This window comes from Pseudorasbora parva, chromosome 22 (assembly GCF_024679245.1).
Source record: "Pseudorasbora parva isolate DD20220531a chromosome 22, ASM2467924v1, whole genome shotgun sequence".
In the NCBI taxonomy this organism is placed as follows: Eukaryota; Metazoa; Chordata; class Actinopteri; order Cypriniformes; family Gobionidae; genus Pseudorasbora; species Pseudorasbora parva.
Window position 1 is genome coordinate 29520809 of NC_090193.1, and position 13837 is coordinate 29534645.

Below are 13837 nucleotides of genomic sequence, written 5' to 3' on the forward strand. Positions count from 1 at the left end.
TGTGTTTAAACTGTGAAATACACTCTTGGTTCTTGTTCACCATTGTCGCTTGCAAAAACAAAATTGTGGCGCCGTGCTGTAATTGTGCCGATTAAGGGGCAGTAATATTATCCCCTTCAGAAGGGGAGAAAAATACGAGTGGCTCGTTTTTTTCACGTGCTTACAGAGAAAAGCTTACCTAAACAAGTCACTTGGTTGTCATTTTTCAAAATTTCTGGATTGGACCTGATTATAGCACTTAAACGGGAAAAGGTCTGATTTTCATTATATGTCCCTTTTAAAGCAAACTAACCCTAGCCTAGAACATAACTAGCAGTTTATACTCAGAGAGTGAGTTGCTATGGCTACTTACATACCCTGAAAGTTACCTCTGTTTTTGGAACGTTTTCTTAAATGTATGCCACATAACCAACTCTCTGGAATGTCAATCAGAGCTTGAATTCATATGCAGGTAATATTTACTTTTAATAACACTTTTACCTTTTATATAAAACCTCATCTTTATGCAAACAGATATAATTATTTAACTTGCATATTGAGCATGATAATCCATCATATTGAGCACAATAATCCATTACATTGAACATAATAATCCTTTAAAATTGTATTGATTCCAATTTTAACATTATTTAAAATAAAATTTAAAAGCTTAACAACTGGAGTGTATTCATATGTGAGTGAAATGTCACTGAGATGATGTGAACAAAGCCTCATGATCCATAAGAGATTAGACAAGAGTCATTGGTAAGTGATTAAGCGCCATACGAGATATGGCTGGAGGGTGTTAGTCAGAGGTAGACCCTCTGGCCCCTGAGGTTGGTGCACAGCATTGTTGAAGGTCATGGCAGTCTTTGAATGTGGGACAATGGGTCTTTCAGAGGCATGAGACCAGAGATGACATGAGGCAACAGACCACCAACACTTCTGACAAACTCTTTGTTCCAATTTAATACAAGCCTGGTTTAAAACTGCTCTATGGACTTAAATCGGTGCATGTTCAATTAGTATATTTTGGACATCCTTAGAAGAGTTAATTCAGATGAAAAAGCAGCACAGAAGGGGTCATCCTAAAGTTAATTCATTACATTAGGGAGATTTCTTAGATCTGCAGCTATCAGACAGACTGAGCTGGCTCAGACTGCTGTTTCTATCCAGTGATGCAATTTTAAAAAGTGTTGCTATGATAAATTAATTCAACAACATAGAAAGGATTGATTAAAACAGCATCTGAACTGCTAACTTCAGAAAAACCTATAGTGTTTATGTTCACAATTAACAGTAAATTAGAGAGAAAGAGCATTTTAAACACATTCAACATATTTAACTTTATCTCTTTAACTTGCCTATTACAGAGAATAATTTTAAGTCAAAGCTAAGCTAAGTTCCGTTAAAACGAATCTCAGATTTTGGTGACATCATCGCAGACTTCACTTTCTCGTCAAATCTTCTGTCCAATCAAAATGCTCTCTAGAATCTAAAGCCCGCCCCCTACGCTGCTGAAGCTGCTGAACTCGGTAAGTTGTTAACACACATTTACTAATCTCTACATGGTGAAAGGCACATAGCACACTATATATGCGATAGGAAACGTTTCAGTGTAAATATGCTTTCATTTGAGGCGAATAAAGTCTGTTTTCACGTAAGTTTCACACACCGCAGCAGCGCACACACCCCAGCGGCTCTGGTCTAAATTTAGACTACAGACACGAGAGCGCAGCGCGGATCATATGCGCGAGTCGGTGCAAACAACAAACATATCGACCCATTTGAATTCTGCAAAGAATGCTGCATTTCAAAGTGATATGGAGGAGATTATGATGGTTATGATTATGATGGTAAACAGGATACTGGCTTTACCAAACAGAGAAGGTCCGCTCTTGCGCTCTAGTCAAACTGTATGTTAATGAAACGCTATTGGCTGTTTAAAAAAGGGGAGGAGCTGCTAACAGCTGAAGCCGTTTCAGGGGAAATTACGTCAACACATTGAATAATGCGGCACGTTTCAAGGCACTTCAGTGGGCCTTTAAACAAAGTTTGGTTAAAAATAAAAAAATCCTGAAACCTAAAAATATATTGGTTTTTGCCTAGTCCTGGTGTCCACTTACGAGGACAAAGCATAACATATGAATAAAATATTGTTTTTCAAAACTTTTTTCCCCTTTTATTTCTTATGCCAAGAAAGACCTGGATCAACATATTTTGTTCTGATTCTGGAACGACATACATGTCCTTATGTAGTCCAAAACCTGTCCCTACCCCTAAACCTAACCCTACCCTTACCCATTATACACTCTATTGCAAAAAGTATTGGGATACCCCTAAATCAATGAATTCAGGTGTTTCAATCACATCCATGGCCACAGGTGTATCAAATTTAATAACCTAGGCATCAGTAAAGTATCAGTGAATTCAAGCGTGGTACCATGATAGGTTGCCACCTGTTCAATAAGTCCATATGTGAAATTTACTTAGTACTAAATATTACATGGTCAACTGTTATAACAAAGTAGAAAAAGTTGGGAACAACAGCATCTCAGCCACAAAGTAGTAAGCCACATAAAACTGGGGTCAGCCCATGCACAGAAGTCACCAACGATTTTCTCAATAGTCAAGCTGCAGACCTCCAAACTTTATGTGGCCTTCAGATTAGCTCAAGAATAGTGCGTAGAGAGCTTTATGAAATGGGTTTCCATGGCCGAAAAGCTGCATCCAAATCTTACATCACCAAGTGCAATGCAAAGTGTTCAGATGCAGTGGTGTAAAGCAAGCTGCCACTGGACTCTAGAGCAGTGGAGATGTGTTCTCTGGAGTGACGTATCATGCTTGTCTGTCTGGCAATCCAAGCCTGGGTTTGGCAGTTACCAGGAAAACGGTACTTGCCTGACTGAATTGTGCCAAGTGTAAAGTTGGGTGGAAGGGGGATTATGGTGTGGGGTTGTTTTTCGGGAGTTGGACTTGGCCCCTTAGTTCCAGTGAAAGGAACTCTTAATGCTTCCGCATACCAAAGCATTTTGGACAATTTTATGCTCCCAAATTTGTGAGAACAGTTTGGGGATGGCCTCTTCCTGTTCCAACATGACTGAGCACCAGTGCACAAATCAAGGTACATAAAGACATGGATGAGCGAGTTTGGTGTGGAGAAACATGACTGCCCTACAGAGAGTCCCAACCTCAACCCCATAGAACACCTTTGGGACGAATTAGAACGGAGACTACAAGTCAGGCCTTCTTGTCCAACATCAGTGCCTGACCTCACAAATGCGCTTCTAGAAGAATGGTCAAATATTCCCATAAACACGCTCGTAAACTTTGTGGAAAGCCTTCCCAGAAGAGTTGAAGCTGTTATAGCAGCAAAGGTAGGCCAACTCTATATTAAACCCTACGGATTAAGAATGGGATGTCATTAAAGGTCATGTGCATGTAAAGACATACATCCCAAAACGTTTGTCAATGTAGCTGAATAACACTGATGTAGAAGAACATAACCCTTTTTGTAAGCCTAAACTTGAGAAAAAGGTAAACTTCTCTCTCAAATCTGATTGGCTGATTAGAATTTTGTTCCAGGATCAACAAACATGATTTACTTGGTGAAATTACATTCACCTATTCCATTTTTTCCCCAGTTCTTCATGGAGTATTTCTCTCCATAAATCCTTGCAAAGTTACAATGGATCATTTAACTTTCCACATGGAAAATATTAAGTTCCAAAAATATGAAGTTTAATCCACTCTGCTTTTGCAACAGGAACTGTGCATATGATCTGAACTTTCCCATGCCCACAGTTCTCCTTTGGCACACATGAGTTTATTGCATTGTGATCCATGTATTTGGCTATGAAGTAAACATTTAGTTGCACAACAGTTAACACGATGAGTTAAACTTGTGGAGGTCAGATTGAAAGAAATCCATTTCAATAAGAGAAATTAAGAGAAAAATGAAGAGATAACTATTTTATATATTGTATATATTTATTCCGAAAGAAAAAAAAATGCCAAGACATGAAATCCATGTACATTTTACACTTAAACATTTCATTTAAACTGTTATGCTTTTTTAAATTAAAATTTTACAGAAGCATTTTCACTAGTACTTTTAAACGTTTAGACCTTGCTGTAAACATCTTATTATATAATTTCTCACTAGATTAAATTCATCTGATTTGAGAAGACTTTTGTATCTGTGACCTCTGAGCTGCTATACTGACATCCTGTTTTATAACATTGAAAATTGAAGGTTTTCTTTTCTTTGAGCATGTGATTCACGATAGTATTAAATCCCACTGCAGATCTTTGAAGAATTGTCAAAGCACAAACTTTTCATGATAGTTTGAAAGGTCTGTCTCCTCTCCGATTTGTTCTTTGCCATTTAACCCAAGGCATCTTTAACATCTGCTCAATATTATTCCCCAATAGCTTATTTGGATACAATTTTCCTAAACACATGCACATTAATTCATAAGAATGTAAGAATTAGATTACTCCTATTGTATGAATTTAATAATGAAAAAATATTTAAACTCCTTATAATAGTCAACGGACAACAAAAAATGTGACCGAGAAGTTAGGCTACTCACATGAGACTTGACGTCACAGCCAGTTGTCTGTGTGCGTGTGCTTCAGGTAAGTGCCCTCAGAAAACAATCCAATCAACATCTTTGTTGATCCTGGAACAACATTTCATTTAACCAATCACATTTGAGGGACAAGTTTACAGTTTGTCAAGTTTAGGTTTACAATCAGGGTCTGATGCTTCTACATCAGTGTTATTCACCTATTGATTTTAGGAATAACTTGTGGTATTTAGGTTTAGGATTGTGGATATGGTGAGGACAAAGATTTCATACAGGAATGTTGTTCCAGGAAAATGCAAAATAGCCAGTCAATGACTTTCCCTGCAAGATCCCAATGTGTTTATTTAGAGTTCTTGGCAAGCATTTTAGGGGTGTTTATTTTCCAAAGGTTTACACAAATAGAGATGGACGACAATTACATCACATTCATTTATTCATTTGATTATTTCTGTGGAATAGAAGTCCACAGGCACATTTTTAAAGAGAGTTTATTCAAAGGTGATTCTCTGAATCCCATTCGTTCAGGAATTGGACCATGCGCTGTGTATTTTTGATTTGCTAAACAAAATGTCTCCTTTGTTCTGTAAATGGACAACTGTCTCTTTCACATTGTAGATTCAGCTGTGGTGGTATTAATAATAATCAGTATTAATAATAATTATAAGTTATTTTTAATGAATATAAAAGAACATTCTGTAAATTTTTGGATTGAATATCATATCTCATTCTTATTGTATTTAATGTTAATTTCCCATAGGCTAGCTTGATTAGAAAAATATTAAATATTTAATTATCAGGAAAGTCAAAAATAATCTGCTGTCCGCTTGATTTACGTATTACATTAATGCTGTATTAGAAAGTGGCTAAATTATTTGGGGATGTTGCTTGTCGTATACTGTATGTGTGAATATATGCGTGTTCTCCAGAGATAAATGCAATTTACCATTGCAATTTTCTTCTAAACAGTTACATATGGGCTGCCCATAATGGGCCTATTACTGTGGGCTTAACCTTCTCTGCCGGAGACACCATTCGAAGATTGGGAATAATCGTGTGCTTCTTCCCAGCATGGAAACTCTATACTGTCCACAAAGTGGAAAATGGGAAGTTAAATCAACAACATGTATCAGACTTGCAGTTGCACCGAATTTGTTGCACACTCTTGTTATGACCCTTGTGGTTCAGAATAGCTTTCTGTGACCAAACAGAGATGCCTTTTTCTTAGTTCTTTAGTTCAACTCAGTAAATAACTAGACTGGGTAAACCCAGCCTGATCTGCCGGCGTCCGGCGATTTGTTTTTGCCCCAGACTGTAAACCTGTACATTCATTTCTACTGCTTCTGTTACAATTTTGTGGCAACCAATCACAGACTGGCTTATCTACCTGGCATGCTATTGGCGGGTTTAACACGATCACAGAAAGAGAAACTATTAGTCGTTGACTGTTGATCACGCCTCTTGTGGTCTGATTTGTTGACGGATTGTCCAACTGCATACTGAGTCATTCAAATAATGCTTCTTGATCACATCTCTTGTGCAGTAGAAAATACAGAGCAGACTCCCCAGACCAATGTTCAATCGAGCTTGATCTGGTGATAGCCAGATAAGGACAGTAAACAACCACTTAAAGCCACAACATTTATTTTTTTGCTGCTAGAGGTTGCTTATTCAAGACAAAGGCATAGCTTGATGACACCTTGATTTCACAGAGCTTTTATTATGCCTCAGGCGAGCACTTCCGCTCATGCGTGTGGTAACGCAGCGCTGTTTTATCATATTAGATACGTTTTGAGTGTGTTCAAAGTTGTTATAATGCTTCTCTGTGCTTTCGCTCGGCGGCTACTATGAGACACTTGTTGCACACTGCAGTGAGCTAGATCGATATTAGGCACGGTAAAACATGATACTCGCGGTAAATCAAGAAAACAAGATTTAAACAATAAGACTAACTGTGTTGAGCTATAACAATGATTAGTTTTCTGTCAATGAATGTATCCAAACAGCTCACCTGTCTAATAAAACACAATGTATTAAAGCATCTTTGGTGTTTCTAGTTTCTAGAAAATGAAACAAGAAATGAACGTGGGTTTGTCGTTGATAGGCGGCGCATGAACACAGTCCGTGTTCTGGTTAAAATTGCTTATTTCTCTAGTTTTAAACATTCTTGGAAATATTTGGGATAATATAAAAGTACACAAGTCAACACAATATATAACATAATTCTAGTGATTTTGGTATATTTTATTCCAAAAATCTTACATATTGTGCCTTTAAAATTAAATGACAATTCTTGCTTTTGGGTGAGTATACATATTCCAGGAAACTTATGATTGCTTCTTTGAGAGATTGTTTTATATTGTTATAATGAATTTGTTAATTATAATATACATTTTGTCTGTATCTTAAACGACCACCAGTAAGATGGCTATGTAAAATAAAAGCAATTTTCTTCCCTCAGGGTAACTTAGTATGGGAGATAACATCCTGGAAACATTTATCACTCAACAGTGTCATCCTCGAGATTCCAAATGAATATAAATCATGAAAACAGTAAATCTAAACCACTGAAAATACGTTGAAACTGACAACTTTATAAATGCAATTATTTATTCAAATGGTAGAAAAGTGTTCAAATAAGTAAATACAAAATATTTCAACCTGAGTATAAGAGCAAAGTAAATACAGTGTATCTAAAAGGACCTAAAAATTAATATATATAAATGTGTATCATAACAAAAAGGCTCCTCCATCCCCCAAAGTCACAGAATGCATTATCAATTATAGACACAATGCGCTCAAAAAGGCAACAGTTTCTACCTATTAAATAAAACAAAAAAGCACTGAATGATAGAACACTGAACTAAATACACATTTGTATGATATACACATAAACAGAACAACATACATTTCTGGAATTGCTGCATGCTCTGTCTATCACTCTCATTCTCCATGCAGATAAACCTCTACATTTCAGGACCATGTGACATTATGTCCGCCTTCATGGGGGTCACCTGAAGTGCTGGTGTGGACATTAATATAGTCCGGTTGTTAGAGGGAATACACATGACAACAAAATATGAATAAAGGAAAATGTATTGTCCTGAGTAATTATCTTGCATGAAAGAGCAATAGTAATGACATCTTCAGTACCAGTCAGAACTAAAAGTTTGTGCTTTTAAAACTGGCGCCTTTTTATAGACCATAACAAAACCATTTTTGTTTTTTATCACTTAAAAATAATTTTATTTTTTTCTCTGTTACTTTATGAAACAGCAGTACATTTTGAAATATGACTATTTCAATGTCAAAGAAATAATAATAAAGTGAAATGAATGAAAATATCGCCAATTAAATAAACACTATGCCAAATGGTGAACAATGAAATTTGTTTAACTGGCACCAAAACCCTTCATATTGTCCAAAGCATAATATCAAATACCTCTTCAACAGTAAAATACAGTGTTAAGCGAATATTTGTCAAGCTGTGTGTGTGTGTATAGACAGTAGCAGACACAACATATGAACACAGTGAAATCCTTTGGGATTCAGCTTTCTCCACCATTGTCTGTAAACGCAGAGCATCACATCACTGAGGTACTGAGATCTGTAGCTGCAGTTTAACACTGAGCCATTTTGAACATCATTGGTTGCACTGTCAATGCAAGTTAGCCAATCTGGTGATGTTCATTTTTGCATTTTTTTTTGCCACAAAAAAAAGGAAATATGTGGCTGGTCAGTTCCACCACCATTTAAGCCAGCGGGAATGAGTACAGCTGAAGTAGGTCAGCATGTTAGACCTTTGACCATCCATTTCACCGGTAATAAATAGCCTTGATTCTTGACTGAAGTCTCTTGGTGTCAACTCTGAAGTAGAGTGGACCTGGGTTTTCCTCTAGTGGATCTTCTGTGTTTTTGCTCATAAGGTTCCAGCCACTATTTCACCAGTTTGAGTCTTTCAATGTGATGACAAAGTTTGAGAGCAGGACCAAGTTTCAATCCCATGTACTTCATGATCATGTCACTCCGTAAAAGCATCAAGGCCTTGCCATCAATCTCCTGTGGAAAACAATCAATCTATTATAATGTATACTATATAATATAAAACATGAAAAAGCTATGTAAGCAGGGCTTGACATTAATACCCGCCAACCCACCAAATGCTGGTGGATTTCAGTGTCACCCAGTCACTCCTACTAGCCACTTTGGCGGGTTTCATTTTTATATAATAATTTTTTCCTTTTTCAATTGTGGTCTTTTGTAGAGGCCCAATACTCATTTTCCACAGACAAGATTCATGATACTAACTGCGCTCTCGCATCTCTCTGACAGCGAGTTAACACACAAACCCGCCTCCCCTCACTCACTCACTCCTTTCATTTGCTTGAATTTCATTGTGGGATTGCACGTAATGTGCATAATTTTGTGTTCCTGCAGATTTTGTGCTGCCTCTCAGTACTAAATTGAGTTCTTCTTCACTGCATATTGCGCTCAAAACACACAAAATGTCAAAAAGCCGGTGTTGGTGAGTATGTATATGTAAACAGTTGAGAAAGAAAATGCACATGTAACAATATAATGGATCTGTGCGTAAGGTCTTAAAGTGACAACAGCCTAATATACCTCCTGCCAAATAACGAGATATTAAAAATATATATAATGGCAGTGTTTCTCCATGGTATCGATGTCCAAATCATGGCTGGAGAAAATGCTGAGTGGTTAGCAACTTTAGAAAACCACTAGCCAAAGTGGCTGGTAAGTGAAAAGTCAAGCTCTGCAACAATGTCTCTACTTGAAGCAAGTCCAAAACATATTTTTAAAAAAATAAAGAAAATAAAAAAATAAAGAAAAGCGTAACTCACATGTTTCCTGAAGAGCTCTGCGTGTGGGCCCAGCGCCTGTGGGTCGGCATCACGCACAAATTGCATTACTTCCTCTATACTCCAGGATGATGGACACTTTTTGGACGTTTTGGAGGGATCCTTCTCGGCTGCTTGATGATCAGGACCAGTGGTTGAGCTAGCAGCTAGCAAACAACACAAATTAAGATAAATATCCATAAGATGGGGCATGCATCACAAAATGGGTAACACTTTAATACTTCAACATGAATAAGTGATGATTAGATAATGCAGGAGTAAAGTTTTTTTTTTACAAAATTGCAGAATTTAACAATATTATTTATATTTCAAATAGAATCCACGACTAAAAATATGACATGCTAGGTCATTTTCTATTTTTTACAAATGTTTTTTTTTTTTTTTAACTTAACATGATGCTTTCCTGAATGGGAGTGCCAGTCTAGAATCAGGGCCTCCTTGATGGTCCTGCTCTCAGTCGCTTTAATATGGAAAATAAAACTGAACCCCAAACATCACTCCTACTCTGGGATGCTATTTAAATAAATATGGCCCCCTGAGCCGCTAACAGGCTTTAATCCATATCAAAGCCTATTGTGCCATTTGACATTTGATTAGAGAAAATACATCTGGTCCTCACACAAGCACTCTGTGCGGAACTGATATGGGTGTTTATCCCACGATAGAAATAGATCCAAGTCTCTGAAGAGCAGCGGTGATCGCGTAAGGCAAGCTGCCAGAGCGAAAGCATTCTGAGGGAGTTCAACAATGAAACTCTTCTGCTTTTAGGGCTCAAACACAAGAGTAATGCCAACAAGAACATACATGAAAAGCTCAAAACCACAAAAAGACTTCCAATGATTTGATAAATTACTCATTAACTCATATTTATTATCAATAAATCGGTATAGATCGGTTGTTTGAAGTTTCATGACATTTCTAACTGCATGAAATAATGAACATTATATAAATGTCACCACAATATGAAAATTGACAATTGTCATGTTTATGGAACATTGCAGTATTTATTATAAATTATTTATCTGTGCACATCTTTTTCATTCCTGCGCCATCGTAATCTTTATTCAGAATAGCTTCCTCTCTCTCCTGCAACATCTCTTCTCTGATGAGGTGTTTACTGGCATGAGGGTGGGACTAGCTGTCAATCATACAAGGTCGCCGCAATGGTAAACCACAACCATCCAATCAACTGTGCATAATAATCGGTTTATAATTATATACGTTTTTTATTATAAATACACTATATTGCCAAAAGTTTTACGATCCCTGCCTACATGAACTTTAATGACATCCCATTCTTAATCTTCTATTCCACGAAGCTCTCTACGCACTGTTCTTAAGCTAACTGAAGACCACACGAAGTTTGGAGGTCTATAGCTATTGACTGCAGAAAGGCGATTGGAGACTTCTGCGCAATGTGTGCCTCAGCATGCGCTGACCCTGCTCTATGATTTTACGTGGTCTACCACTTCGTGGCTGAGTTGCTATTGTTTCCCAATTGCTTCCACTTTGTTATAATACCACTAACAGCTGACTGTAGAATATTTGGCCATGGAAGGGATTGGAACACATGAATTCAATGATTAGGGGGAGGGGTGTCCCAATACTTTTGGCAATACAGTGCATATTATGAAAGAGTGAGTACACTAGTGCACTAGGGCCATTTAAAATAAACAAGTTTGGTAATTTCCAAACAATCTTACATGTTAATAATAGTGTGTGTGAAGGGGTTTAAACAAAGCGTTCTTACATAGCCTACCTTCCACTCGTCTGTGTGCACGTGCAGGCCCCAGCTCAGAGGGGTTGGAGGAGAGTCTGCGGATGGGTGGGGGGTGAGAGGGGTAGTGTGGGCTGCTTCCGGCCGGGGGGTGATACTCTGATGTGCTCCGTAGTGCGGGGGGCCGGGGGGCAACTGTATTGGAGGCTGAGTCCATTGACTCTTCTGAGAACTGCTGTTCTGTGGTGGTTCCATTTTCAGCATGGGCAACGGTTTCTGTCACAAAGAATGAAGTGAAATGTTTTAATTAGTCACGAATGTCATTATTTGTTAATTATATGGTTTGAAAAGCATACGTGTATACACTACAGGTATACATACAGATAAGTTGTTTGTTTTTTGTTGTTGTCTGGCTATCACTAGACAAGCTTAAAGGAGGGGTGAAATGCTGTTTCATGCATACTGAGCTTTTTACACTGTTAAAGACTTGGATTCCCATCCTAAACATAGACAAAGTTTCAAAAACTAAGTTGGATATTTGATGGAGTATTTTTGTGTCAAAAATACTCGTTCCGGTTCTCACAAGTTTCAGAGAGTTTTTTTCAAGTATGGGTCCACTTGACGTCGACAGAGCGGAAGGTCCTTGTATGGGCCGTTTCAGCCTCCGGATCTGATTCTGGATCATATCTGTATTAGTTGAATCTGATTGATATAGCCGTGGTATATTTAGGGTAGCGTTTTCTTCTCCACGCTTGAGGACGTCACCGCTTTGTGCGCACTTGTCATTCTCTAGCTCCGCCCACACAATACGCCTCCAGGCGCTCAGTTTTTTTCGGAAAGACTCGGTACAGCCTATATTTCTTTTATAAATATAACAAAACTAAAGACTTTTCGGAGATATGAAGGATGCAATACTACTCTATAGGTACTCAAGATTGACATGAGATTGACTGAAACTGATTGTTTCACCCCCCTTTTAATTTAAATTTGAACATTGGTCTGGGGAGTCTGCTCTGTATTTTCTACTGCACAAGAGGCGTGATAAACGAGCATAATTCAAATGACTCTGTAAGCAATTGAATAGTCCTTCAACCAATCAGACCACAAGAGGCGTGATCAACGGGCAACAACCAACCGTTTCTCTTTCTGTCATCATGTTAAACCAGCCAATAGCATGCCAGGTGTATAAGCCAGTCTGTGATTGGTTCCCGCAAAAGAAGCAGTAGAAATTAATGTACAGGTTTCCAGACTGAGTTGCAGGGTGAAATCAAATCGCCGGCAGATCAGGCTGGGTTTACTCAGTCTAGCTCACCATAGATGCATTTATTTGATCAGCAATTACAGTGTCAGTGTCACATGATCCTTCAGAAATCATTCTAATATGCTAATTTAGTGCTCAAGAATTATTTTTTAATATTGAATATTGAGGTCAGAAACTGTGAAACATGAAAGACTGGCATTTTTTAAAATAGGAACATGTGCAAAGCTTTACTCTCACTTTATCAATTTAATGCATCCCTGCTAAATACAATTATTCATACATTTCAAAACAAAAACCTTACTGACACCCCTACCAAAAATACACACAAAGGTTGAATTCATAGTTCTCATGATCTTTTAATATCTACACCTTAATGTTTCAATAAGGTGATATTAAAATATTAGAAATATTAAATTGTGCCTACATATGAATTTCTTGACAAATTTTACACAATTGAATGGATGAATATACCATTTTAAAAAAAAGCATCTCAGGATGTACTTAATAAAGCTGTGGCTGCTTATCACTGCTTTCATAAAGCTGAAATATAAGATACTAACTTTAAAATGTGGAAAATAGTCATGATAAGGAATGACTGCTTCTGTCCTCATATTTGGTAGTGTATAAATAATTACAGGGTCATAGAAGGTTTTACTTACACACTCGAGACTACAAGTCCACACACCTACAGCATTTAAGAAGCACAAAAAATAAATGTAGTACAGAATTCTTGTGTTCTGCGTGAATAGAAATCTGATGAAACAACATAGTAACATGTCTCAGAGTTTATAATTGTCCTCTAATACACATGTACAAACACTACAAAGCTATTTTATAATGCCGCTGAACACTTGAAAATTAACTGTATCTTCAATTTGTGGCAATGAGCTTTATCTATGCAACATTTAATGAGAGCTGAACACAACATCCATGTCTGGCAAATTATAAAAATCACCCACAGCAGTAAAAAATAACCCAAACTGGCAGGTTATTCTCACCCTAATAAAAACACACACTATCACACTTAATTAGCTACAATGTAGCGATTTAATTAGGAGTCTGTCTGTTTTATTAATAGTTTAATATTTTTGTAGTTAATAAGAAAATGAACAGAGGCGTCTAACTCCAACTAAAGAAAACCCCATCCTCTATTCACCTTAAATTCGACCAATCAGAACTGGCCCGGACCTGTTGCAGCCAGTGTGGCATACACACTCAATCGGTAGCATTCACTCAGATATGAACAAGCAAAAACATGGGTACCGTCTGAGGGCAGAGCTTCAGTTCTCTGTAGTTTCGGTGACAGGGCAGCGGCGTACGCAGCTGAATCTCGGTTGAAACGTCTGGTACCTCGCGCTACGGACAGAGCTTCTGATGTCTCCTCTTTCACTGCAACAAAGGAAAAGTGCAG

The 13837-nt window shown here is 37.6% G+C and overlaps 1 protein-coding gene across 4 annotated transcripts in view; it reads right to left on the bottom strand.

The window, feature by feature from the left end:
• Nucleotides 1-7087: 7087 nt before the first annotated feature.
• The window catches only part of scml2 (Scm polycomb group protein like 2), a 32423-nt gene continuing 25673 nt past the window's right edge, over nucleotides 7088-13837 (bottom strand). For 2 of the 4 annotated variants that reach the window (XM_067432046.1, XM_067432047.1), the window contains 4 exons: nucleotides 13690-13815; nucleotides 11199-11441; nucleotides 9431-9594; nucleotides 7088-8627 (listed from right to left, as the gene is read on the bottom strand). In XM_067432046.1, the coding sequence (XP_067288147.1) occupies nucleotides 8505-8627; nucleotides 9431-9594; nucleotides 11199-11441; nucleotides 13690-13815 (656 nt within the window). In that variant the 3' untranslated portion in view covers nucleotides 7088-8504. The remainder of the gene's footprint in view (nucleotides 8628-9430; nucleotides 9595-11198; nucleotides 11442-13689; nucleotides 13816-13837) is intronic. The other 2 variants (XM_067432048.1, XM_067432049.1) reach the window with 2 other exon arrangements.